The sequence below is a fragment of the Salvelinus fontinalis genome, unplaced genomic scaffold (genome assembly GCF_029448725.1).
Source record: "Salvelinus fontinalis isolate EN_2023a unplaced genomic scaffold, ASM2944872v1 scaffold_1160, whole genome shotgun sequence".
In the NCBI taxonomy this organism is placed as follows: domain Eukaryota; kingdom Metazoa; phylum Chordata; class Actinopteri; order Salmoniformes; family Salmonidae; genus Salvelinus; species Salvelinus fontinalis.
The window spans coordinates 1-27,926 of record NW_026601369.1 but is presented as its reverse complement, the minus strand read 5'-3'; the positions used below and the strand labels follow the sequence as shown (position 1 = coordinate 27,926).

The window sequence follows — 27,926 nt, the reverse complement described above, 5'->3', positions numbered from 1 at the left end:
AGCGGAATGTTTTCCTACCAATACTAGAGAACAGAGCGGTATGTTTTCCTACCAATACTAGAGAACAGAGCGGTATGTTTTCCTACCAATACTAGAGAACAGAGCGGTATGTTTTCCTACCAATACTAGAGAACAGAGCGGTATGTTTTCCTACCAATACTAGAGAACAGAGCGGTATGTTTTCCTACCAATACTAGAGAACACAGCGGTACGTTTTCCTACCAATACTAGAGAACAGAGCGGTACGTTTTCCTACCAATACTAGAGAACAGAGCGGTACGTTTTCCTACCAATACTAGAGAACAGAGCGGAATGTTTTCCTACCAATACTAGAGAACACAGCGGTATGTTTTCCTACCAATACTAGAGAACAGAGCGGTATGTTTTCCTACCAATACTAGAGAACAGAGCGGTACGTTTTCCTACCAATACTAGAGAACAGAGCGGTACGTTTTCCTACCAATACTAGAGAACAGAGCGGTACGTTTTCCTACCAATACTAGAGAACAGAGCGGAATGTTTTCCTACCAATACTAGAGAACAGAGCAGTATGTTTTCCTACCAATACTAGAGAACAGAGCGGTATGTTTACCTACCAATACTAGAGAACAGAGCGGAATGTTTACCTACCAATACTAGAGAACAGAGCGGAATGTTTTCCTACCAATACTAGAGAACAGAGCGGTATGTTTACCTACCAATACTAGAGAACAGAGCGGTACGTTTTCCTACCAATACTAGAGAACAGAGCGGTATGTTTACCTACCAATACTAGAGAACAGAGCGGTATGTTTACCTACCAATACTAGAGAACAGAGCGGTATGTTTACCTACCAATACTAGAGAACAGAGCGGTATGTTTTCCTACCAATACTAGAGAACAGAGCGGTATGTTTTCCTACCAATACTAGAGAACAGAGCGGTATGTTTTCCTACCAATACTAGAGAACAGAGCGGTATGTTTTCCTACCAATACTAGAGAACACAGCGGTATGTTTTCCTACCAATACTAGAGAACAGAGCGGTATGTTTTCCTACCAATACTAGAGAACAGAGCGGTATGTTTTCCTACCAATACTAGAGAACAGAGTGGAATTAATACTAGAGAACAGAGCGGTATGTTTTCCTACCAATACTAGAGAACAGAGTGGAATTAATACTAGAGAACAGAGCGGTATGTTTTCCTACCAATACTAGAGAACAGAGTGGAATTAATACTAGAGAACAGAGCGGTATGTTTTCCTACCAATACTAGAGAACAGAGTGGAATTAATACTAGAGAACAGAGCGGTATGTTTTCCTACCAATACTAGAGAACAGAGTGGAATTAATACTAGAGAACAGAGCGGTATGTTTTCCTACCAATACTAGAGAACAGAGCGGTATGTTTTCCTACCAATACTAGAGAACAGAGCGGTATGTTTTCCTACCAATACTAGAGAACAGAGCGGTATGTTTTCCTACCAATACTAGAGAACAGAGCAGTATGTTTTCCTACCAATACTAGAGAACAGAGCGGTATGTTTTCCTACCAATACTAGAGAACAGAGCGGTATGTTTTCCTACCAATACTAGAGAACAGAGCGGTATGTTTTCCTACCAATACTAGAGAACAGAGTGGAATTAATACTAGAGAACAGAGCGGTATGTTTTCCTACCAATACTAGAGAACAGAGCGGTATGTTTTCCTACCAATACTAGAGAACAGAGCGGTATGTTTTCCTACCAATACTAGAGAACAGAGCGGTATGTTTTCCTACCAATACTAGAGAACAGAGCGGTACGTTTTCCTACCAATACTAGAGAACAGAGCGGTACGTTTTCCTACCAATACTAGAGAACAGAGCGGTACGTTTTCCTACCAATACTAGAGAACAGAGCGGTACGTTTTCCTACCAATACTAGAGAACAGAGCGGTACGTTTTCCTACCAATACTAGAGAACAGAGCGGTATGTTTTCCTACCAATACTAGAGAACAGAGCGGTATGTTTACCTACCAATACTAGAGAACAGAGCGGTATGTTTACCTACCAATACTAGAGAACACAGCGGTATGTTTTCCTACCAATACTAGAGAACAGAGCGGTATGTTTACCTACCAATACTAGAGAACAGAGCGGTATGTTTTCCTACCAATACTAGAGAACAGAGCGGTATGTTTTCCTACCAATACTAGAGAACAGAGCGGTATGTTTTCCTACCAATACTAGAGAACAGAGCGGTATGTTTACCTACCAATACTAGAGAACAGAGCGGTATGTTTTCCTACCAATACAGAGAACAGAGCGGTATGTTTTCCTACCAATACTAGAGAACAGAGCGGTATGTTTTCCTACCAATACTAGAGAACACAGCGGTATGTTTTCCTACCAATACTAGAGAACAGAGCGGTATGTTTTCCTACCAATACTAGAGAACAGAGCAGTATGTTTTCCTACCAATACTAGAGAACAGAGCGGTATGTTTACCTACCAATACTAGAGAACAGAGCGGTATGTTTTCCTACCAATACTAGAGAACAGAGCGGTACGTTTTCCTACCAATACTAGAGAACAGAGTGGAATTAATACTAGAGAACAGAGCGGTATGTTTTCCTACCAATACTAGAGAACAGAGCAGTATGTTTTCCTACCAATACTAGAGAACAGAGCGGTATGTTTTCCTACCAATACTAGAGAACAGAGCGGTATGTTTTCCTACCAATACTAGAGAACAGAGCGGTATGTTTTCCTACCAATACTAGAGAACAGAGCGGTATGTTTTCCTACCAATACTAGAGAACAGAGCGGTATGTTTACCTACCAATACTAGAGAACAGAGCGGTATGTTTTCCTACCAATACTAGAGAACAGAGCGGTATGTTTTCCTACCAATACTAGAGAACAGAGCGGTATGTTTTCCTACCAATACTAGAGAACAGAGCGGTATGTTTTCCTACCAATACTAGAGAACAGAGCGGTATGTTTTCCTACCAATACTAGAGAACAGAGCGGTATGTTTTCCTACCAATACTAGAGAACAGAGCGGTATGTTTTCCTACCAATACTAGAGAACACAGCGGTATGTTTTCCTACCAATACTAGAGAACAGAGCGGTATGTTTTCCTACCAATACTAGAGAACAGAGTGGAATTAATACTAGAGAACACAGCGGTATGTTTTCCTACCAATACTAGAGAACAGAGCGGTATGTTTTCCTACCAATACTAGAGAACAGAGCGGTATGTTTTCCTACCAATACTAGAGAACAGAGCGGTATGTTTTCCTACCAATACTAGAGAACAGAGCGGTATGTTTTCCTACCAATACTAGAGAACAGAGTGGAATTAATACTAGAGAACACAGCGGTATGTTTTCCTACCAATACTAGAGAACAGAGCGGTATGTTTTCCTACCAATACTAGAGAACAGAGCGGTATGTTTTCCTACCAATACTAGAGAACAGAGCGGTATGTTTTCCTACCAATACTAGAGAACAGAGCGGAATGTTTTCCTACCAATACTAGAGAACAGAGCGGTACGTTTTCCTACCAATACTAGAGAACAGAGCGGAATGTTTTCCTACCAATACTAGAGAACACAGCGGTACGTTTACCTACCAATACTAGAGAACAGAGCGGTATGTTTTCCTACCAATACTAGAGAACAGAGCGGTACGTTTTCCTACCAATACTAGAGAACAGAGCGGTATGTTTTCCTACCAATACTAGAGAACAGAGCGGTATGTTTTCCTACCCATACTAGAGTACAGAGCGGTACGTTTTCCTACCAATACTAGAGAACAGAGCGGTATGTTTTCCTACCAATACTAGAGAACAGAGCGGTATGTTTACCTACCAATACTAGAGAACAGAGCGGTATGTTTTCCTACCAATACTAGAGAACAGAGCGGTACGTTTTCCTACCAATACTAGAGAACAGAGTGGAATTAATACTAGAGAACAGAGCGGTATGTTTTCCTACCAATACTAGAGAACAGAGCAGTATGTTTTCCTACCAATACTAGAGAACAGAGCGGTATGTTTTCCTACCAATACTAGAGAACAGAGCGGTATGTTTTCCTACCAATACTAGAGAACAGAGCGGTATGTTTTCCTACCAATACTAGAGAACAGAGCGGTATGTTTTCCTACCAATACTAGAGAACAGAGCGGTATGTTTTCCTACCAATACTAGAGAACAGAGTGGAATTAATACTAGAGAACAGAGCGGTATGTTTTCCTACCAATACTAGAGAACAGAGCAGTATGTTTTCCTACCAATACTAGAGAACAGAGCGGTATGTTTTCCTACCAATACTAGAGAACAGAGCGGTATGTTTTCCTACCAATACTAGAGAACAGAGCGGTATGTTTTCCTACCAATACTAGAGAACAGAGCGGTATGTTTTCCTACCAATACTAGAGAACAGAGCGGTATGTTTTCCTACCAATACTAGAGAACAGAGCGGTATGTTTTCCTACCAATACTAGAGAACAGAGCGGTACGTTTTCCTACCAATACTAGAGAACAGAGCGGTATGTTTTCCTACCAATACTAGAGAACAGAGCGGTATGTTTTCCTACCAATACTAGAGAACAGAGCGGTATGTTTTCCTACCAATACTAGAGAAAAGAGCAGTGATCATTAGGAACCAAACTGAAGAAAACTGACAAACAGGGAGAGACCACCTGGACTTGTTCAAAACAAATGCTCAATTCATGTTTTCAGTTGCAAAACCTTTTCCGTTGTGTGTCCTACTAGACAATAGACAGGACAATAGAGTTTCTCTGTATGTGTAATTGTATTGTGTTGAGGCGTCTCTGGTCCTGTAGAGTTTCTCTGTATGTGTAATTGTATTGTGTTGAGGTGTCTCTGGTCCTGTAGAGTTTCTCTGTATGTGTAATTGTATTGTGTTGAGGTGTCTCTGGTCCTGTAGAGTTTCTCTGTATGTGTAATTGTATTGTGTTGAGGTGTCTCTGGTCCCGTAGAGTTTCTCTGTATGTCTAATTGTATTGTGTTGAGGTGTCTCTGGTCCCATAGAGTTTCTCTGTATGTGTAATTGTATTGAGGTGTCTCTGGTCCTGTAGAGTTTCTCTGTATGTGTAATTGTATTGTGTTGAGGTGTCTCTGGTCCCATAGAGTTTCTCTGTATGTGTAATTGTATTGTGTTGAGGTGTCTCTGGTCCCATAGAGTTTCTCTGTATGTCTAATTGTATTGTGTTGAGGTGTCTCTGGTCCCATAGAGTTTCTCTGTATGTGTAATTGTATTGAGGTGTCTCTGGTCCTGTAGAGTTTCTCTGTATGTGTAATTGTATTGTGTTGAGGTGTCTCTGGTCCCATAGAGTTTCTCTGTATGTGTAATTGTATTGTGTTGAGGTGTCTCTGGTCCCATAGAGTTTCTCTGTATGTCTAATTGTATTGTGTTGAGGTGTCTCTGGTCCTGTAGAGTTTCTCTGTATGTGTAATTGTATTGAGGCGTCTCTGGTCCTGTAGAGTTTCTCTGTATGTGTAATTGTATTGAGGCGTCTCTGGTCCTGTAGAGTTTCTCTGTATGTGTAATTGTATTGAGGTGTCTCTGGTCCTGTAGAGTTTCTCTGTATGTGTAATTGTATTGTGTTTAGGTGTCTCTGGTCCTGTAGAGTTTCTCTGTATGTGTAATTGTATTGTGTTGAGGTGTCTCTGGTCCTGTAGAGTTTCTCTGTATGTGTAATTGTATTGTGTTGAGGCGTCTCTGGTCCTGTCACCTGTATGGTGTTCATGACGCCGTTGGCCAGCACGGCCATCTTGCCCGCCACAGTCTTCACCCCCTGTTTGAACTGAGCAATGTCTGGCCCCGTCGGCAGCACACTCTCATAACCTGCTGCCCCTACAGAGACAGAGAACACACACACACATTACCAAATAGTCAAACACACTCATAACCTACCGCCCCTACAGAGACAGAGATCACAAACACAAACACACACACACATTACCAAATAGTCAAACACACTCATAACCTGCTGCCCCTACAGAGACAGACAGAGATCACAAACACACAACATTAACCCTTACCTGTGTCACGGTCACTCCCGTCCCCAAACAGGTCAGCAGAGCTGATGGACGTGTTGCCAGACAGGCCCTCCAGACGTGTCTTAGCCTCATACTGGGGAATGACATAATGACACCATCTCATTAGACAACACCATCTCATTAGACTAGTCAACACCATCTCATTAGACAACACCATCGCATTTGCTTGACTAGCCAACACCAACAACACCATCCTTAGACTAGACAACACCATCTCATTAGACTAGTCAACACCATCTCATTAGACTAGACAACACCATCTCATTAGACTAGACAACACCATCTCATTAGACTAGACAACACCATCTCATTAGACTAGACAACACCATCTCATTAGACTAGACAACACCATCTCATTAGACTAGACAACACCATCTCATTAGACTAGACAACACCATCTCATTAGACTAGTGAACACCATCTCATTAGACTAGTCAACACCATCTCATTAGACTAGTCAACACCATCTCATTAGACTAGACAACACCATCTCATTAGACTAGACAACACCATCTCATTAGACTAGTCAACACCATCTCATTAGACTAGACAACACCATCTCATTAGACTAGTCAACACCATCTCATTAGACTAGTCAACACCATCTCATTAGACTAGACAACACCATCTCATTAGACTAGTCAACACCATCTCATTAGACTAGACAACACCATCTCATTAGACTAGACAACACCATCTCAGACTAGACAACACCATCTCAGACTAGTCAACACCATCTCATTAGACAACACCATCTCATTAGACAACACCATCTCATTAGACAACACCATCTCATTAGACAACACCATCTCATTAGACAACACCATCTCATTAGACTAGACAACACCATCTCATTAGACTAGACAACACCATCTCATTAGACTAGACAACACCATCTCATTAGACTAGACAACACCATCTCATTAGACTAGACAACACCATCCCATTAGACTAGACAACACCATCTCATTAGACTAGACAACACCATCTCATTAGACTAGACAACACCATCTCATTAGACTAGACAACACCATCTCATTAGACTAGACAACACCATCTCATTAGACTAGACAACACCATCTCATTAGACTAGACAACACCATCTCATTAGACTAGACAACACCATCTCATTAGACTAGACAACACCATCTCATTAGACTAGACAACACCATCTCATTAGACTAGACAACACCATCTCATTAGACTAGACAACACCATCTCATTAGACTAGACAACACCATCTCATTAGACTAGTCAACACCAACAACACCATCCTTAGACTAGACAACACCATCTCATTAGACTAGTCAACACCATCTCATTAGACTAGTCAACACCATCTCATTAGACTAGTCAACACCATCTCATTAGACAACACCATCGCATTCCCTTGACTAGTCAACACCATAGACACCATCTCATTAGTTTAGGGTTGATCCCATTTAAACTGGTCGATTGTTTGGTCGATATGCTGTTGGTCGACCGATATTTCTTTAGTTGAGCAGTCAGCCGCAATACTATAATAATTTTTTAATGGTGTACAAGACACCGGTCTGATTGGCGCCTGTCTGATTGGACTGATCCATTGTGGAGGCCGTGGGGATGGAACAGTCCATCACTAAGACATGTGCTGCTGAAATTCTATATGGTTATATTACATAAGAACAATGGTGCAACACTAATAGAAATAGTCTTTTATCACAAATGCGCTTGGATAGCGGTCGCTGTCCGCGGTTCTGAAACATCAGTGCACTGTTGAATTGGAGCCTTTTCCTAGACCATGTTGCTATGTGGATAATAGCAGAGTTAACCAGCATATTGGTGTTGAGAACAATGTGGCGGAGACAGCAGCGGAGTGAGGAGACGAGGAAACAGCCCTGGCCTAAATTGTCTAATCACAAAATGTCGGATACAGCAATTTCACAAATTAGGCAATTTAAAAAAAACTATGCTATGCTTAAAGGATGTAGAATTTGTTTCATGATAAGAGCCTCTGGTATTACACTGGACAAAAAAAGAAAGGTCCCAGAAATGTTTCATACGCCACCTTACTTCTCTCAAATTTTGTGCACAAATTTGTAGACATCCCTGTTAGTGAGCATTTCTCATTCGCCAAGATAATCCATCCACCTGACAGGTGTGGCATATCAAGAAGCTGATTAAACAACATGATCATTACACAGGTGAACCTTGTGCCAGGGACAATAAAAGGCCACTCAACACAATGCCACAGATGTCTCAAGTTGAATTGGCATACTAGCTGCAGGAAAGTCCACCAGAGCTGTTGCCAGAGAATTGAATGTTAATTTCTCTACCATAAGCCGCCTCCAACATCGTTTTAGAGAATTTGGCAGTACGTCCATCCTGCCTCACAACCGCAGACCACGTGTGTGGCGTCTTGTGGGCGAGCGGTTTACTGATGTCAACATTGAGAACAGAGTGCCCCACACATGTAGTGGGGGGATGGTATGGGCAGGCATAAGCTACGGACAACACACACAATTGCATTTTATCGATGGCAATAAGAATGCACAGAGACACCGTGACGAGACCCTGTGGCCCAATGTCGTGCCATTCATCTGCCGCCATCACCTCGGCCCCATGTCGCAAGGATCTGTACACAATTCCTGGAAGCTGAAAATTTCCCACTTCTTCCATGTTGCCCAATGAGCATGTTTGGGATGCTATGGATCGACGTGTACGACAGCGTGTTCCAGTTCCCGCCAATATCCAGCAACCTTGACAGCCATTGAAGAGCAGTGGGACAACATCCCACAGGCCACAATCAACAGCCTGATCAACTCGATGTGAAGGAGATGTGTCACGCTGCATGAGGCAAATGGTGGTCACACCAGATAGTGACTGGTTTCCTGATCCACACCCCTACATTAAAAAAAAAAAAAGTATATTTTGGTAGAAAGAACAGACGACTCTCGGTCGACCAATTGTATTTGTATTTATTTTACGGGGACAGCCCTACATTAGCTAGACTAGTCAACACCAACAACACCATCTCATTAGACTAGACAACACCATCTCATTAGACTAGTCAACACCATCTCATTAGACTAGTCAACACCATCTCATTAGACTAGTCAACACCATCTCATTAGACTAGTCAACACCATCTCATTAGACAACACCATCTCATTAGACAACACCATCTCATTAGACAACACCATCTCATTAGACAACACCATCTCATTAGACAACACCATCTCATTAGACAACACCATCTCATTAGACAACACCATCTCATTAGACAACACCATCTCATTAGACTAGTCAACACCATCTAATTAGACTAGTCAACACCATCTCATTAGACTAGTCAACACCATCTCATTAGACTAGACAACACCATCTCATTAGACTAGACAACACCATCTCATTAGACTAGTCAACACCATCTCATTAGACTAGTCAACACCATCTCATTAGACTAGTCAACACCATCTCATTAGACTAGTCAACACCATCTCATTAGACTAGTCAACACCATCTCATTAGACTAGACAACACCATCTCATTAGACTAGACAACACCATCTCATTAGACTAGACAACACCATCTCATTAGACTAGTCAACACCATCTCATTAGACTAGTCAACACCATCTCATTAGACTAGACAACACCAACAACACCATCGCATTAGACTAGTCAACACCATCGCATTAGACGAGTCAACACCATCGCATTAGACGAGTCAACACCATCGCATTAGACGAGTCAACACCATCTCATTAGACTAGTCAACACCATCTCATTAGACTAGTCAACACCAACAACACCATCTCATTAGACTAGACAACACCATCTCATTAGACTAGACAACACCATCTCACTAGACAACACCATCTCACTAGACAACACCATCTCACTAGACAACACCATCTCACTAGACAACACCATCTCACTAGACAACACCATCTCACTAGACAACACCATCTCACTAGACAACACCATCTCACTAGACAACACCATCTCATTAGACTAGACAACACCATCTCATTAGACTAGACAACACCATCTCATTAGACTAGACAACACCATCTCATTAGACTAGACAACACCATCTCATTAGACTAGACAACACCATCTCATTAGACTAGACAACACCATCTCATTAGACTAGACAACACCATCTCATTAGACTAGACAACACCATCTCATTAGACTAGACAACACCATCTCATTAGACTAGACAACACCATCTCATTAGACTAGTCAACACCATCTCATTAGACTAGTCAACACCATCTCATTAGACTAGACAACACCATCTCATTAGACTAGACAACACCATCTCATTAGACTAGACAACACCATCTCATTAGACTAGTCAACACCATCTCATTAGACCAGTCAACACCATCTCATTAGACAACACCATCGCATTCCCTTGACTAGTCAACACCATCGTCACCATCTCATTAGTTTAGGGTTGATCCCATTTAAACTGGTCGATTGTTTGGTCGATATGTTGTTGGTCGACCGATATTTCTTTAGTTGAGCAGTCAGCCGCAATATCATAATTTTTTAATGGTGTACAAGACCCCGGTCTGATTGGCGCCTGTCTGATTGGACTGATCCATTGTGGAGGCCGTGGGGATGGAACAGTCCATCACTAAGACATGTGCTGCTGAAATTCTATATGGTTATATTACATAAGAACAATGGTGCAACACTAATAGAAATAGTCTTTTATCACAAATGCGCTTGGATAGCGGTCGCTGTCCGCGGTTCTGAAACATCAGTGCACTGTTGAATTGGAGCCTTTTCCTAGACCGTGTTGCTATGTGGATAATAGCAGAGTTAACCAGCATATTGGTGTTGAGAACAATGTGGCGGAGACAGCAGCGGAGTGAGGAGACGAGGAAACAGCCCTGGCCTAAATTGTCTAATCACAAAATGTCGGATACAGCAATTTCACAAATTAGGCAATAAAAAAAAAAACTAATCTTTGCTATGCTTAAAGGATGTAGAATTTGTTTCATGATAAGAGCCTCTGGTATTACACTGGACAAAAAAAGAAAGGTCCCAGAAATGTTTCATACGCCACCTTACTTCTCTCAAATTTTGTGCACAAATTTGTAGACATCCCTGTTAGTGAGCATTTCTCATTCGCCAAGATAATCCATCCACCTGACAGGTGTGGCATATCAAGAAGCTGATTAAACAACATGATCATTACACAGGTGAACCTTGTGCTAGGGACAATAAAAGGCCACTCAACACAATGCCACAGATGTCTCAAGTTGAGGGAGCGTGCAATTGGCATACTAGCTGCAGGAAAGTCCACCAGAGCTGTTGCCAGAGAATTGAATGTTAATTTCTCTACCATAAGCCGCCTCCAACATCGTTTCAGAGAATTTGGCAGTACGTCCATCCTGCCTCACAACCGCAGACCACGTGTGTGGCGTCTTGTGGGCGAGCGGTTTACTGATGTCAACATTGAGAACAGAGTGCCCCACACATGTAGTGGGGGGATGGTATGGGCAGGCATAAGCTACGGACAACAAACACAATTGCATTTTATCGATGGCAATAAGAATGCACAGAGACACCGTGACGAGACCCTGTGGCCCAATGTCGTGCCATTCATCTGCCGCCATCACCTCGGCCCCATGTCGCAAGGATCTGTACACAATTCCTGGAAGCTGAAAATTTCCCACTTCTTCCATGTTGCCCAATGAGCATGTTTGGGATGCTATGGATCGACGTGTACGACAGCGTGTTCCAGTTCCCGCCAATATCCAGCAACCTTGACAGCCATTGAAGAGAAGTGGGACAACATCCCACAGGCCACAATCAACAGCCTGATCAACTCGATGTGAAGGAGATGTGTCACACTATATGAGGCAAATGGTGGTCACACCAGATAGTGACTGGTTTCCTGATCCACACCCCTACATTTAAAAAAAAAAAAAGTATATTTTGGTAGAAAGAACAGACGACTCTCGGTCGACCAATTGTATTTGTATTTATTTTACGGGGACAGCCCTACATTAGCTAGACTAGACAACACCAACAACACCATCTCATTAGACTAGTCAACACCATCTCATTAGACTAGTCAACACCATCTCATTAGACTAGTCAACACCATCTCATTAGACTAGTCAACACCATCTCATTAGACTAGTCAACACCATCTCATTAGACTAGTCAACACCATCTCATTAGTCAACACCATCTCATTAGACAACACCATCTCATTAGACAACACCATCTCATTAGTCAACACCATCTCATTAGTCAACACCATCTCATTAGACTAGTCAACACCATCTCATTAGACAACACCATCTCATTAGACAACACCATCTCATTAGACAACACCATCTCATTAGACAACACCATCTCATTAGACAACACCATCTCATTAGTCAACACCATCGCATTAGACTAGTCAACACCATCGCATTAGACTAGTCAACACCATCGCATTAGACTAGTCAACACCATCGCATTAGACTAGTCAACACCATCGCATTAGACTAGACAACACCATCTCATTAGACTAGACAACACCATCTCATTAGACTAGACAACACCATCTCATTAGACTAGTCAACACCATCTCATTAGACTAGTCAACACCATCTCATTAGACTAGTCAACACCATCTCATTAGACTAGTCAACACCATCTCATTAGACTAGTCAACACCATCTCATTAGACTAGTCAACACCATCTGATTAGACTAGTCAACACCATCTCATTAGACTAGTCAACACCATCTCATTAGACTAGTCAACACCATCTCATTAGACTAGTCAACACCATCTCATAAGACTAGACAACACCATCTCATTAGACTAGTCAACACCATCTCATTAGACTAGTCAACACCATCTCATTAGACTAGTCAACACCATCTCATTAGACTAGTCAACACCAACAACACCATCTCATTAGACTAGACAACACCATCTCATTAGACTAGACAACACCATCTCATTAGACTAGACAACACCATCTCATTAGACTAGTCAACACCATCTCATTAGACTAGTCAACACCATCTCATTAGACTAGTCAACACCATCTCATTAGACTAGTCAACACCATCTCATTAGACTAGTCAACACCATCTCATTAGACTAGACAACACCATCTCATTAGACTAGACAACACCATCTCATTAGACTAGACAACACCATCTCATTAGACTAGACAACACCATCTCATTAGACTAGACAACACCATCTCATTAGACTAGACAACACCATCTCATTAGACTAGTCAACACCATCTCATTAGACTAGTCAACACCATCTCATTAGACAACACCATCTCATTAGACAACACCATCTCATTAGACTAGTCAACACCAACAACACCATCTCATTAGACTAGACAACACCATCTCATTAGACAACACCATCTCATTAGACTAGACAACACCATCTCATTAGACTAGTCAACACCATCTCATTTGACTAGTCAACACCATCTCATTAGACTAGTCAACACCATCTCATTAGACTAGTCAACACCATCTCATTAGACTAGTCAACACCATCTCATTAGACTAGTCAACACCATCTCATTAGACTAGTCAACACCATCTCATTAGACTAGTCAACACCATCTCATTAGACTAGTCAACACCATCTCATTAGACTAGACAACACCATCTCATTAGACTAGACAACACCATCTCATTAGACTAGACAACACCATCTCATTAGACTAGACAACACCATCTCATTAGACTAGTCAACACCATCTCATTAGACTAGTCAACACCATCTGATTAGACTAGTCAACACCATCTGATTAGACTAGTCAACACCATCTCATTAGACTAGTCAACACCATCTCATTAGACTAGTCAACACCATCTCATTAGACTAGTCAACACCATCTCATTAGACTAGTCAACACCATCTCATTAGACTAGTCAACACCATCTCATTAGACTAGACAACACCATCTCATTAGACTAGACAACACCATCTCATTAGACTAGACAACACCATCTCATTAGACTAGACAACACCATCTCATTAGACTAGTCAACACCATCTCATTAGACTAGTCAACACCATCTGATTAGACTAGTCAACACCATCTGATTAGACTAGTCAACACCATCTCATTAGACTAGTCAACACCATCTCATTAGACTAGTCAACACCATCTCATTAGACTAGTCAACACCATCTCATTAGACTAGTCAACACCATCTCATTAGACTAGTCAACACCATCTCATTAGACTAGACAACACCATCTCATTAGACTAGACAACACCATCTCATTAGACTAGACAACACCATCTCATTAGACTAGACAACACCATCTCATTAGACTAGTCAACACCATCTCATTAGACAACACCATCTCATTAGACAACACCATCTCATTAGACAACACCATCTCATTAGACTAGTCAACACCATCTCATTAGACTAGTCAACACCATCTCATTAGACTAGTCAACACCATCTCATTAGACTAGTCAACACCATCTCATTAGATTAGTCAACACCATCTCATTAGACTAGTCAACACCATCTCATTAGACTAGTCAACACCATCTCATTAGACTAGACAACACCATCGCATTAGACTAGTCAACACCATCGCATTAGACTAGTCAACAACATCTCATTAGACTAGTCAACACCATCTCATTAAACTAGACAACACCATCTCATCTTAAAAGTAGAAATAGAATGAAACAGAAATTATATTTTTGCTCTATTATAGTGGCCACTATAGTAGACATCGATCAAGAGCACAAGACTGCATGTGTGCAAAAATAACATTCACTGAGTAAAAAATATAATATATATTCACACACAAGTGTTACTGTCAAGTTCAACACAACTAAGCAATATCTGTGGACTACACATTATTGTATTGTGCACTATCTGCCTGTGGACATCTGTTCTACAATGTTCCAGCAGAGCAGGATACCCTTTGTTGGCATAATTGATCTCTTTCAGGTAGAGACCTGGCCTACCCCTTTTTATCAACAGTATTGAAAAAGAGGGAAAGTGTGTAGTGTTTGTCGTGGCAATTTCCTGTATTACCAAATGATAAGAGAGCAAACCACACACCAGCCACAGTTATACTTAAACTTCACCTTTAATAATAATTAAGCTTTTGCAATAGCATTTAACTTTCAACATTTCAGTATCTCTAATGAAAAGTTGAGAGTGGCCAACATAATGGCAACTGAGATCTTTTATAGCAAAGATCCACCCCCTAGTTGACATGACAAACCACAGATAATAGGAACTGCTTCACAAAGAAAGACTTTTACTTGAGAGAGTATCCCATAGCTAGACAGCATTCGCTATAAATTATCGTTCAGTTTGGTCTCCTAAACAAGGTTCTAATCTCCTTCTTGGTACTTCACAGAGTACCAAAACATTACCTCATCCAATGGCATTTATCAATTCTAGATACTCCCATCTCAAATACACCCAAACCTGGACAAACTCACTGAAGACAGTGAGCCTCTTAGGTCATATACTAGGTCAAGATAAGGGCAACCTCAGAGGGGACATACAATGGTTCCAGACACTGCCATACTCCTTCCCCCAATGAGAAAAGGAGGGAGTGACTGGCGTACAGACATTGTATGAGATAACTAACTGGTTCCCCATTAATCACGCCATCCCTTCACATGGTTTAGGAATAGTTAGACACATTCCCATAAGAAAACAATGTTCCATTCTGTCCTCCTCCACTTCTGATATTCTACGTAGCACCACATGGTTTAACAGATACATTGACATATGAAGACAAGCCTGGCCTCTCCCCTCTCTGGCCCCAAGTGACTAAGCCCTGGCTGAGAAGGGACAAGTGCAACTGCCAACCCTATAGTCCAAAGGGAACCATTCTAATGACAAGTATCTCACAAGCATATGATGAAAATAACATCTTATCTATGTTACCCATCTAATTCTGATTCATCCCCAACATGTTCCTTTCACCTCTATAGTGGCATACAGCTTAAGCCAGACCCAAGTCCAGCTACACTTGATCCCTGAATCCACTTGTTTAACAAGCAACGCCTCATTTTCACCAAATTCTCTCATTCTGAAAATGAATACTATAGCGAATTGGTTAGGTTACTAATGTTAGCTCATCTGATGTTGTAACGTCAGCTAGCTAATGTTAGCTGTCTGACTTTAATAGCCAGCTAATTTTCCTAAACTCAATTATTTGATCAGTTAAGTTGGTTAATGTTGCTCAACATTTCTCTGGCTGGCTAGCTAACGGAGAATTCAATCAAGCTAGCAAGATAACGTTACTTAGCAATGCTAACAATACTTGTTCCACCACATTTTCTCCCTCACCTCAAACTATCCAAATGCCAGTTGTTTTTCGGTTACAGCTCATGAGGTCGCTGATGATGTAACCAGCAAATTGGTTGTCTCTTGTCTCTTCAGTCGCGTGCTGCATTCTGTAGTTATGTGAACGATTGGCTGAGTCTTGGATACAGCCAGTATTGCTCCAAACGCGCATCACTCTTTCGCTTACAGCCAGTAGTGTGATCCAAGGCCAAGGCACCCCCAAACTTTTCTCATCGGATCTACACGAATCACGTAGGTCACCTATTTCTGATTCAGAACGGAGAATTTTGCCGAAAGGTGACTAGTTTGCATGCCTGCATACTAGTCAACATCATACTAGACTAGTCAACATCATACTAGACTAGTCAACATCATACTAGTCAACATCATACTAGACTAGTCAACATCATACTAGACTAGTCAACATCATACTAGTCAACATCATACTAGTCAACACAATATTAGACAACACCATACTAGACCAGAGCAGCGGTTGTCTTACTAAATGCGGCCTGCCTTGCTCTAGAGGTTTCCGTTCAGTTGACAGGTGGCTTCTTATTTGTTGGTAATACAGCGGTGTAACTTTACCTCGCCGTAGTTCTCACGGCCGAAGAACATGTCGGAAGAGATGGCCTTGGCGTTGGAAAACTTCTGCCGGGCCTCGCTCGACTCGGACACGGGCGCCGCCACCTCCGCCTTCCGCCGACTGGGCCGTTCTCCGATAGGCTGGATGCTGGATATGGTCACCTCCTCTTTAGGCTCCTCCTTCTCCAGGGCCCAGGAGGAGGTGAAGGAGGCCACGCCCCCATCAGAGTCCCACCGCGAGCCGAAGCCGTCGCCCGCCGTGAACGGGTTGTCCTTGTACCTGTCCCGACAAAACACACACAGAGGCAGGGACAATGGTGGTCAGGTAGGGATACACAAGGATACATTCATAATGGATTAGATCTGAGGAAACAGAGGTAGATGAAGGGATATATTACCCATAGACCCAAGGCTCTACCGCTAACCCATAGACCCAAGGCTCTACCGCTAACCCATAGACCCAAGGCTCTACCGCTAACCCATAGACCCAAGGCTCTACCGCTAACCCATAGACCCAAGGCTCTACCGCTAACCCATAGACCCAAGGCTCTACCGCTAACCCATAGACCCAAGGCTCTACCCCTAACCCATAGACCCAAGGCTCTACCCCTAACCCATAGACCCAAGGCTCTACCCCTAACCCATAGACCCAAGGCTCTACCCCTAACCCATAGACCCAAGGCTCTACCCCTAACCCATAGACCCAAGGCTCTACCCCTAACCCATAGACCCAAGGCTCTACCCCTAACCCATAGACCCAAGGCTCTACCCCTAACCCATAGACCCAAGGCTCTACCCCTAACCCATAGACCCAAGGCTCTACCCCTAACCCATAGACCCAAGGCTCTACCCCTAACCCATAGACCCAAGGCTCTACCCCTAACCCATAGACCCAAGGCTCTACCCCTAACCCATAGACCCAAGGCTCTACCCCTAACCCATAGACCCAAGGCTCTACCCCTAACCCATAGACCCAAGACTCTTAGATAATTATGAAATGATTGGATAGGTGTCTTAGCAAGATGAAGACAAGTATATCAAGCCTATCTGAAGGCAAGTTGGATCCATTACCATATTGTTAATACCAATCCAATCCTTTCAGCTGTATACAACAACCCCAGTGCCTGGGAGGTAGCTAGCTTGGGGGTGGAAGTCCATTTGGAATTGGACAGAAACCCATTTTTCCACTACTACTCCTTAGGAGAAGACATTCTGATCTGTTTGGGGTGTGACGTACTTAGGGGGTCCGGAGGAGAAGCCCGGCTCATCCAACATGTCCAGTTTGGAGCGAGGCGAGGACTTGGCCCCCAAGGGCGTCTCCTGCTCAATCACCTGCATCTCTGACATCACTGAGTGAGATATGGTGCTGGAATACACAGAATACACACACACTTAAGTCATGTCCACACACAATAATGTACTGCAACACAATCTACACACACACAGACACCGTAAACACACAAACACCACTGAAGTTAAAACCACACTCTGTAACATGGCATCCCATTAAAGAGTGGGACACCAACCAAAAGCATAAATAATTAAAGGGATACTTCTGGATTTTGGCAATTAGGACCTTTATCTACTTCCCCAGAGTCGGATCGACTCCTTTATCTACTTCCCCAGAGTCGGATCGACTCCTTTATCTACTTCCCCAGAGTCGGATCGACTCCTTTATCTACTTCCCCAGAGTCGGATCGACTCCTTTATCTACTTCCCCAGAGTCGGATCGACTCCTTTATCTACTTCCCCAGAGTCGGATCGACTCCTTTATCTACTTCCCCAGAGTCGGATCGACTCCTTTATCTACTTCCCCAGAGTCGGATCGACTCCTTTATCTACTTCCCCAGAGTCGGATCGACTCCTTTATCTACTTCCCCAGAGTCGGATCGACTCCTTTATCTACTTCCCCAGAGTCGGATCGACTCCTTTATCCACTTCCCCAGAGTCGGATCAACTCCTTTATCCACTTCCCCAGAGTCATATCAACTCCTTTATATACTTCCCCAGAGTCAGATCAACTCCTTTATCTACTTCCCCAGAGTCAGATCAACTCCTTTATCTACTTCCCCAGAGTCATATCAACTCCTTTATCTACTTCCCCAGAGTCAGATCAACTCCTTTATCTACTTCCCCAGAGTCATATCAACTCCTTTATCTACTTCCCCAGAGTCATATCAACTCCTTGATACCATTTTATGTCTCTGCATGCAGTTGGAAGGAAGTTGCTAATTAGCCCTGCTAGCAGATACCCATAAACTTCCAGTCATTGCACTAACGCTAGTTAGCATTGGCTCACAAAACTCTCTAACTTCCTTCAAACTTGACACGGACTATAAATATGGTATCCACGAGTCCATCTGACTCTGGGGAAGTAGATAAAGGGCCTGATTGCCAAAATCCCAAAGTATCGTTTAAGCAGGAATACTATAGCCTACATTAGCACATGCAAACAGGCAGCACTCATGTGCTATTTGTAGAGCTCAAGGAACGCTTATTCCATGAGAGAAACATTACTGTTGTTTGAGAACATGGTTTGAACACTGATAACGTGATTACCTGCGGTTGCCGAAGCCCATGCCCAGTCTCTCAGCCTGCTCTCTCTTCTTACCCTCCATGTTCTGCATCTTCTTGTTGTCCATCTTCCTGTCAATCTCCAGCTCCTTGTAGGCCAGGCGCATGGAGGCCACACTGCAAAGAGAGACACATTTGTCAATTGTTCTACATTCATTTGCAACAATTTTGCCCGCTTGGAATTTGAGGAAACTCTCCTCCCGACCATGTCGATCTCCTCATAAAATGATTACCAACATTACCCTCCGTGTGTAAAATGTATGAAGACATTTTGTCCCCCCCACGGTTATGGTCCATAATTGTCGGTTACACGATAATAGGATTATTGTGCCAGCGGATGTCACTACTTGCTGTCCTCAAGGATCCCCTCTATTCACTTCCTGTACGCAGAAGTAGGCTCCATATTTCGCAGCATGATATATACAACCACTGAACAGTCTGACCATGAGAAGACAGCAAATATTAATTTAGTGTAAACACTAAAACAGCAGTAAGAGCAGAATGTGGGGCGGAGGTGTTTCCCTGCTCTCTGACTGTCAAACTGTGGTTCACTCACATGGACTCCTCTGCCTGTTTCTTAGCATCAGCTGCTTGCTCCTCTCTCAGCTTCTCAGCTACCTGGGCCTGTTTCTCCACCTCCGAGAAGCTCTTACTGCTCACCTTCTGGGCCCCCAGGCCCTTCTTAGCACCCAGCTGGAGGGAGAGGAGCACAGAGGAGATGGTTACACACAGCTGGGGACAGATGAAATGACTGCCCCCCAGTGGACAAGTGGTTGTATTACATTCATGGTTTGATCAACGCACTCTTGATTCATTAGCCAGGTTTGGTGGTTCTGATTTGGGACATTTGTTTTTCTGGTCAACGTGACTTATCCAGGAACAACACCGAGCCCTAACTACATGCCATATCTAGGGCTCCACGTGTTTCCTAGTCAGGTCACGTGACCAGCCTAAACCTTGCTCCTCACGCGGAGCCCCCTGTCTAAGTGCTGAAGGGGGTGTAACTTACCCCTTTCTTAGTAGTGCTGGGCTTCTTTTTCCCAATGATGGATTGCTTCACATCTGTAACACAAAGCTCATCATTAGAACACTGGTGGACAGCGACAGGCCAGGGACTCCCGAGTTGTAATCGCTCTGCAGAACTTTGAAAAAGGAATGCAAGTTGCACACACACCAATGTTAACCCCTACAAATGCATAGGCGTGCCACCATACATGTGAATGCACAAACCGCTGTACGTTTCCCCTCTGTTAAAAGGTGCAAACATTCAGTACCCTTAGCAGACGCTACGCAAAGAACTTGTCAACACACTCGGATGAGAAATAGCATTCCAACAGTCCTTTTATCCAGTCAGAGCAGTTTCAAGACATGTGTTACAGTCAGCAGTGTTATATCACTGCAGCTGAAGGACAGCACCATTGTCATACACCTGACAGAAATAGTTTCATTTGTTTACGTCATTCTAAAGTTACGGGACAGACAGTTCCTATAATAAGTATTCACCCCATTGGACTTTCACATTTTGATACGAAGTAGAACTGAAATGATAAGCACCAAATCATTGATCCCTACCAAATACTCCATGTCAAACTGAAAATAAAATAAAATGTTCACAAATTAAGAAAAATTTATAACTCAAATATCTTGATTGTTGAGCAGAAAACATTTGTGTAGCAAATCACACAATAAGTTGCATGGCCTCAGTGTGTGAAATAATAGTGGTCAACGTGATTTGAATGACCCTTTCTTGGTTCCCCAAACATACAACCTCTGTAAGGTCAGACACATTTCAGTTGAATACATTCAGTTGTACAACTGACTAGGTATCCCCCTTTCCCTCAGTGAAGTAGTGCATTTCAAACAGAGATTCAACCAACGGGAGCTTTTCAAATGCCTCATAAAGAAGGGCAGCGACTGGTAGATGGGTAGAAAAAAAAAGCAGGCACTGAATATCCCTTTAAGCTTGATCAAGTTATTACAAAGATACAGACGTCCTTTCTAACTGAGCTGCCGGACGGGAAGGGAACCGTGCAGTGATGTCATCATGAGTCCTACTGTGACTTTAAAACAGCTTCAGGGTTTACGGCTGTGATGGGACAAAACTAAGGATGGCTCAACCACATTGTAGTCACTCCACAATACTGATCTACTGAGGATGGCTCAACCACATTGTAGTCACTCCACAATACTGATATACTAAGGATGGCTCAACCACATTGTAGTCACTCCCCAATAATGATCTACTAAGGATGGCTCAACCACATTGTAGTCACTCCACAATACTGATCTACTAAGGATGGCTCAACCACATTGTAGTCACTCCCCAATAATGATCTACTAAGGATGGCTCAACCACATTGTAGTCACTCCACAATACTGATCTAAATGACAGTCAAAAGGAGGAAGTCTGTACAGAATTGTATCCCTCACTTTGACTATTTTGTGTAGATCAGTGATGTATTTATATATAAAAATAAATTACAAATTAAAAAAACATTTTAACCCCAATTTGTAACACAATACAACATGAAGAAGTCCAACGGGAGTGAAAACTTATGATAGACACTGAGTCTGCTAGGTCTGTGACCGAGGCTACATGTTGAATGAAAGACACTGAGTCTGCTAGGTCTGTGACCGAGGCTACATGTTGAATGAAAGGCACTGTAAGCCTGCTAGGTCTGTGACCGAGGCTAGGTGTTGAATGAAAGGCACTGTAAGCCTGCTAGGTCTGTGACCGAGGCTACATGTTGAATGAAAGGCACTGAGTCTGCTAGGTCTGTGACCGAGGCGACATGTTGAATGAAAGGCACTGAGTCTGCTAGGTCTGTGACCGAGGCTACATGTTGAATGAAAGACACTGAGTCTGCTAGGTCTGTGACCGAGGCTACGTGTTGAATGAAAGACACTGAGTCTGCTAGGTCTGTGACCGAGGCTACATGTTGAATGAAAGACACTGAGTCTGCTAGGTCTGTGACCGAGGCTACGTGTTGAATGAAAGACACTGAGTCTGCTAGGTCTGTGACCGAGGCTACGTGTTGAATGAAAGACACTGAGTCTGCTAGGTCTGTGACCGAGGCTACGTGTTGAATGAAAGACACTGAGTCTGCTAGGTCTGTGACCGAGGCTACGTGTTGAATGAAAGGCACCGAGTCTGCTAGGTCTGTGACCGAGGCTACATGTTGAATGAAAGGCACCGAGTCTGCTAGGTCTGTGACCGAGGCTATGTGTTGAATGAAAGGCACTGAGTCTGCTAGGTCTGTGACCGAGGCTACATGTTGAATGAAAGACACTGAGTCTGCTAGGTCTGTGACCGAGGCTACGTGTTGAATGAAAGACACTGAGTCTGCTAGGTCTGTGACCGAGGCTACGTGTTGAATGAAAGGCACCGAGTCTGCTAGGTCTGTGACCGAGGCTACATGTTGAATGAAAGGCACCGAGTCTGCTAGGTCTGTGACCGAGGCTACGTGTTGAATGAAAGACACTGAGTCTGTTAGGTCTGTGACCGAGGCTACGTGTTGAATGAAAGGCACTGTAAGCCTGCTAGGTCTGTGACCGAGGCTACATGTTGAATGAAAGGCACGGAGTCTGCTAGGTCTGTGACCGAGGCTATGTGTTGAATAGGGGTTGTCTGACTGTATTAATGTTAGGAGACTGGAAGAAGGAAGAAAGCCTTGGCAGTCACACATTTTACTTAGAGCAGGGAGGGAGGGGCTTACGCTTGCGTGTCACAATCAGGTGAGGTGTCAGTCAAGCACAGAACCAACCATGCTTCCTGAAAATCTGGCCAGCCAATGGGCTAACGGCAGCTTTTAAAAAGGCGTTCCAATCACCTTTGGGTAGCTGTGGTTGATCTGACGACAAACGCATGGAGTCCTCTACGGACAAAGCAGACACAGGTGTTACTGAGGGCTCCATGGTCATATGGACAACCTCCAGTGACTGTATTACAGGGTGGGCTATGTATGGGAGGGCTAGGGACAATTTGGTGTCTGGTCCAAATGTCTAAATAAGGGGGGGGGGGGGGGGTCTCCAATTCTGGGAAGAGCCAACAAGAGCAGCCTTGACAGAATATCAGGGGTGGGGTTACTGTGGATGTTGAGGTCTGGAAATGGCTGTGACCATCACCTATTCCGTGTTTTTAAGGTCAGCAAAGATCCTTGAGAGGTGAGGGGAGGAGCTGTTGTCATGTGAAAGGAGGCAGAGGAACAGGATATTGGCTGATGACTTACCTATAGCGACTTTGGGAGACTGCTCAGTGCTCAGTCCCTCAATGCTTGGTCCTTCCTCCAGCTCTGAGAATGTCAAATACAAATCACAGATCAACTGTCTAATTCAACCTCAGAAACATATGGGAAAGCTCCAGACGAAAGGATAGGAGAGGGGGGACTGTGTGTGTGTGTGAGACTCACGAGTGCTGGCGGTGTGGGGGGCTTTGGGTGTGTCCTCCAATAGTTGAGTGAGGGTTCCATTGTGTTCTGTCAGGGAAGGAACCGTCACGTCCCAGCTGTTTGAAGGCTGCAAATACACCAATTCAGTCACATTAAATAACACAACACGTACACACAGAACCAACACTACTGCACACACAGAAAACACTTGTGTGATTGGTGTGATTTGAACAGTAGACCTCAGGCCTACCTGAGTATGCTCAGCAAAGAAGTCTGTCTGTCTCTTCTCTGGGGCTGCAGGCTGGCTGCTCACACTGAATGGGTCAATCCACAACTGAAAGAGAAAGAGGAAGGGTTCACGGACGCCATTCACAAAGCCAACTGACATTTACTCCTGAGGTGCTGACCTGCTGCACCCTCGACAACCACTGTGATTATTATTTGACCCTGCTGGTCATATATGAACGTCTTAACATCTTGAAGAACGATCTGGCCTTAATGGTCATGTACATTTATAATCTCCATCTGGCACAGCCATAAGAGGACTGGCCTCCCCCCAGAGCCTGGTTCCTCTCTAGGTTTCTTCCTAGGTTCCTGCCTTTCTAGGGAGTTTGTCCTAGCCACTGTGCTTCTATATCTGCATTGCTTGCTGTTTGGGGTTTTAGGCTGGGTTTCTGAAGAAGCACTTTGTGACATCAGCTTATGTAAGAAGGGCTTTATAAATACATGTGATTTAGATGGCCCAGAGCCAAATCAACCCTGGCCTCTATAGATATAGACATCATAAGTCTATACCCACTAGATTTGGGAAAGGAATATGTTGGTCACAGGGAACGTATTGATTTCCCATTTTAAATATAGCTCAGCTCTATCACACCTGCTTAAACCGTTTGGCCCAAACGGAAGACCATTGTTGATGATTTGAAACTCGTGAGTTAAAATATGAAACACCTCTACACACTCACAGCACATTCAAATCTGAATTGGTATTTGCAAAAGCCTTGTGAGGACCTGGAAGTGCATCTGCATGCAGCTGCACCAATGAGAACAGATATGGTGTTTGTGGGTAATTATGTATCGTGTGGTCTATCCACAAGACATGAATTAATGCTGCTGGTGACATCACACGTGGAGTTTGCCCACTCGCTGGTGACTCAACAGGCCAATATGTAGCTGATATGGGTGGCTGTGAGAGGGACGAGAGAGTGGGAGTTCGTTGCCTTCTCAGTGGAGGAATAATATCACAGTAGGAATATATAGACCTATATAGATAACCATAAGACATAATAAAATATAGACCTATATAGATAACCATAAGAAATAATATATAGATCTATATAGATAACCATAAGACATTATAATAATATATAGATCTATATAGATAACCATAAGACATAATAATAATATATAGATCTATATAGATAACCATAAGACATAATATATAGATCTATATAGATAACCATAAGACATTATAATAATATATAGATCTATATAGATAACCATAAGACATAATATATAGATCTATATAGATAACCATAAGACATTATAATAATATATAGATCTATATAGATAACCATAAGACATAATAATAATAATAATAATATATAGACCTATATAGATAACCATAAGAAATAATAATAATATATAGATCTATATAGATAACCATAAGACATAATATATAGATCTATATAGATAACCATAAGACATAATATATAGATCTATATAGATAACCATAAGACATAATAATAATATCAGTAGGAATTTAAACAACTCAATAAACATGGAGTAATTCCAAAAGCTCAATGTTCAGTGGTATAGTGGTTACAACCACAACTTGGGAGTAGGGATATATCACCGTGAGCCTCGTTTAAAAAGCTGGGTTAAGGGTGAGTTGTTACATGCATACATGCTACATAAACGTATGGTACGTTTGGGTGACCGTTGAAGCTGCGCTCACAGCCCACACTCACGTCAGACCCATATTTAGACAGCGCCGTGTTGGCTTGCTGTCGGATCTTCTCTCGGTACATCTGTGCCGCGCGGCTGTTGTACTTGGCGGTCGTGTCATTGGTGGAGCAGCCATGCTGGCGGAAGAAGGCCGTCTTCACCAGGAGGACACAGACAAGAGGGGGAGAGAGTCAGATCCACAGCAGGTCCTGTTTAAAGTGGTGTGTTGTTCCAACGTCTATATACACTGCTCAAAAAAATAAAGGGAACACTTAAACAACACAATGTAACTCCAAGTCAATCACACTTCTGTGAAATCAAACTGTCCACTTAGGAAGCAACACTGATTGACAATAAATTTCACATGCTGTTGTGCAAATGGAATAGACAAAAGGTGGAAATTATAGGCAATTAACAAGACACCCCCCAAAACAGGAGTGATTCTGCAGGTGGTGACCACAGACCACTTCTCAGTTCCTATGCTTCCTGGCTGATGTTTTGGTCACTTTTGAATGCTGGCGGTGCTCTCACTCTAGTGGTAGCATGAGACGGAGTCTACAACCCACACAAGTGGCTCAGGTAGTGCAGTTCATCCAGGATGGCACATCAATGCGAACTGTGGCAAAAAGGTTTGCTGTGTCTGTCAGCGTAGTGTCCAGAGCATGGAGGCGCTACCAGGAGACAGGCCAGTACATCAGGAGACGTGGAGGAGGCCGTAGGAGGACAACAACCCAGCAGTAGGACCGCTACCTCCACCTTTGTGCAAGGAGGTGCACTGCCAGAGCCCTGCAAAATGACCTCCAGCAGGCCACAAATGTGCATGTGTCTGCTCAAACAGTCATAAACAGACTCCATGAGGGTGGTATGAGGGCCCGACGTCCACAGGTGGGGGTTGTGCTTACAGCCCAACACCGTGCAGGACGTTTGGCATTTGCCAGAGAACACCAAGATTGGCAAATTCGCCACTGGCGCCCTGTGCTCTTCACAGATGAAAGCTGGTTCACACTGAGCACAGGAGCACATGTGACAGACGTGACAGAGTCTGGAGACGCCGTGGAGAACGTTCTGCTGCCTGCAACATCCTCCAGCATGACCGGTTTGGCGATGGGTCAGTCATGGTGTGGGGTGACACTTCTTTGTGGGGCCGCACAGCCCTCCATGTGCTCGCCAGAGGTAGCCTGACTGCCATTAGGTACCGAGATGAGATCCTCAGACCCCTTGTGAGACCATATTCTGACACATGCACATTTGTGGCCTGCTGGAGGTCATTTTGCAGGGCTCTGGCAGTGCACCTCCTTGCACTAAGGCGGAGGTACCGGTCCTGCTGCTGGGTTGTTGCCCTCCTACGGCCTCCTCCACGTTTCCTGATGTACTGGCCTGTCTCCTGGTAGCGCCTGCATGCTCTGGACACTACGCTGACAGACACAGCAAACCTTTTTGCCACAGTTCGCATTGATGTGCCATCCTGGATGAACTGCACTACCTGAGCCACTTGTGTGGGTTGTAGACTCCGTCTCATGCTACCACTAGAGTGAGAGCACCGCCAGCATTCAAAAGTGACCAAAACATCAGCCAGGAAGCATAGGAACTGAGAAGTGGTCTGTGGTCACCACCTGCAGAATCACTCCTGTTTTGGGGGGTGTCTTGCTAATTGCCTATAATTTCCACCTTTTGTCTATTCCATTTGCACAACAGCATGTGAAATTTATTGTCAATCAGTGTTGCTTCCTAAGTGGACAGTTTGATTTCACAGAAGTGTGATTGATTTGGAGTTACATTGTGTTGTTTAAGTGTTCCCTTTATTTTTTTGAGCAGTGTATATATATATAGTGGAATGTTATGGTGTTGACGTACCGCGTTGGCGTTTCCTCCGACCTGCATACATCTCAGCTGAAACCAGCTCCAGTTGGAGTCCAGCTCAGTGGATCTGAGATGAACAACAAAACAACATGGGGATTGTATCAAATGTTCTCCTTGACAGTGTATGACAGTAAAACTTGTGATTGTCGCGTCATGACGTGTGTTGTGTTGTGTTGTGTTGTGGTGTGTGTGTGTGA

At 43.4% G+C, this 27,926-nt stretch overlaps 1 protein-coding gene across 1 annotated transcript in view; it reads right to left on the bottom strand.

The window, feature by feature from the left end:
• The window catches only part of LOC129848757 (ADP-ribosylation factor GTPase-activating protein 2-like), a gene marked incomplete at its 5' end in the record, with an annotated part of 31,301 nt that extends 3,404 nt beyond the window's left edge, over nt 1-27,897 (bottom strand). The window contains 13 exons of the mRNA XM_055915859.1: nt 5,727-5,848; nt 6,037-6,127; nt 16,964-17,240; nt 18,198-18,326; nt 19,520-19,651; nt 20,091-20,227; nt 20,544-20,596; nt 23,365-23,409; nt 23,764-23,826; nt 23,944-24,049; nt 24,173-24,256; nt 25,893-26,024; nt 27,724-27,897. Of these exons, the coding sequence (XP_055771834.1) occupies nt 5,727-5,848; nt 6,037-6,127; nt 16,964-17,240; nt 18,198-18,326; nt 19,520-19,651; nt 20,091-20,227; nt 20,544-20,596; nt 23,365-23,409; nt 23,764-23,826; nt 23,944-24,049; nt 24,173-24,256; nt 25,893-26,024; nt 27,724-27,897 (1,545 nt within the window). The remainder of the gene's footprint in view (nt 1-5,726; nt 5,849-6,036; nt 6,128-16,963; nt 17,241-18,197; nt 18,327-19,519; nt 19,652-20,090; nt 20,228-20,543; nt 20,597-23,364; nt 23,410-23,763; nt 23,827-23,943; nt 24,050-24,172; nt 24,257-25,892; nt 26,025-27,723) is intronic.
• Nucleotides 27,898-27,926: the final 29 nt, after the last annotated feature.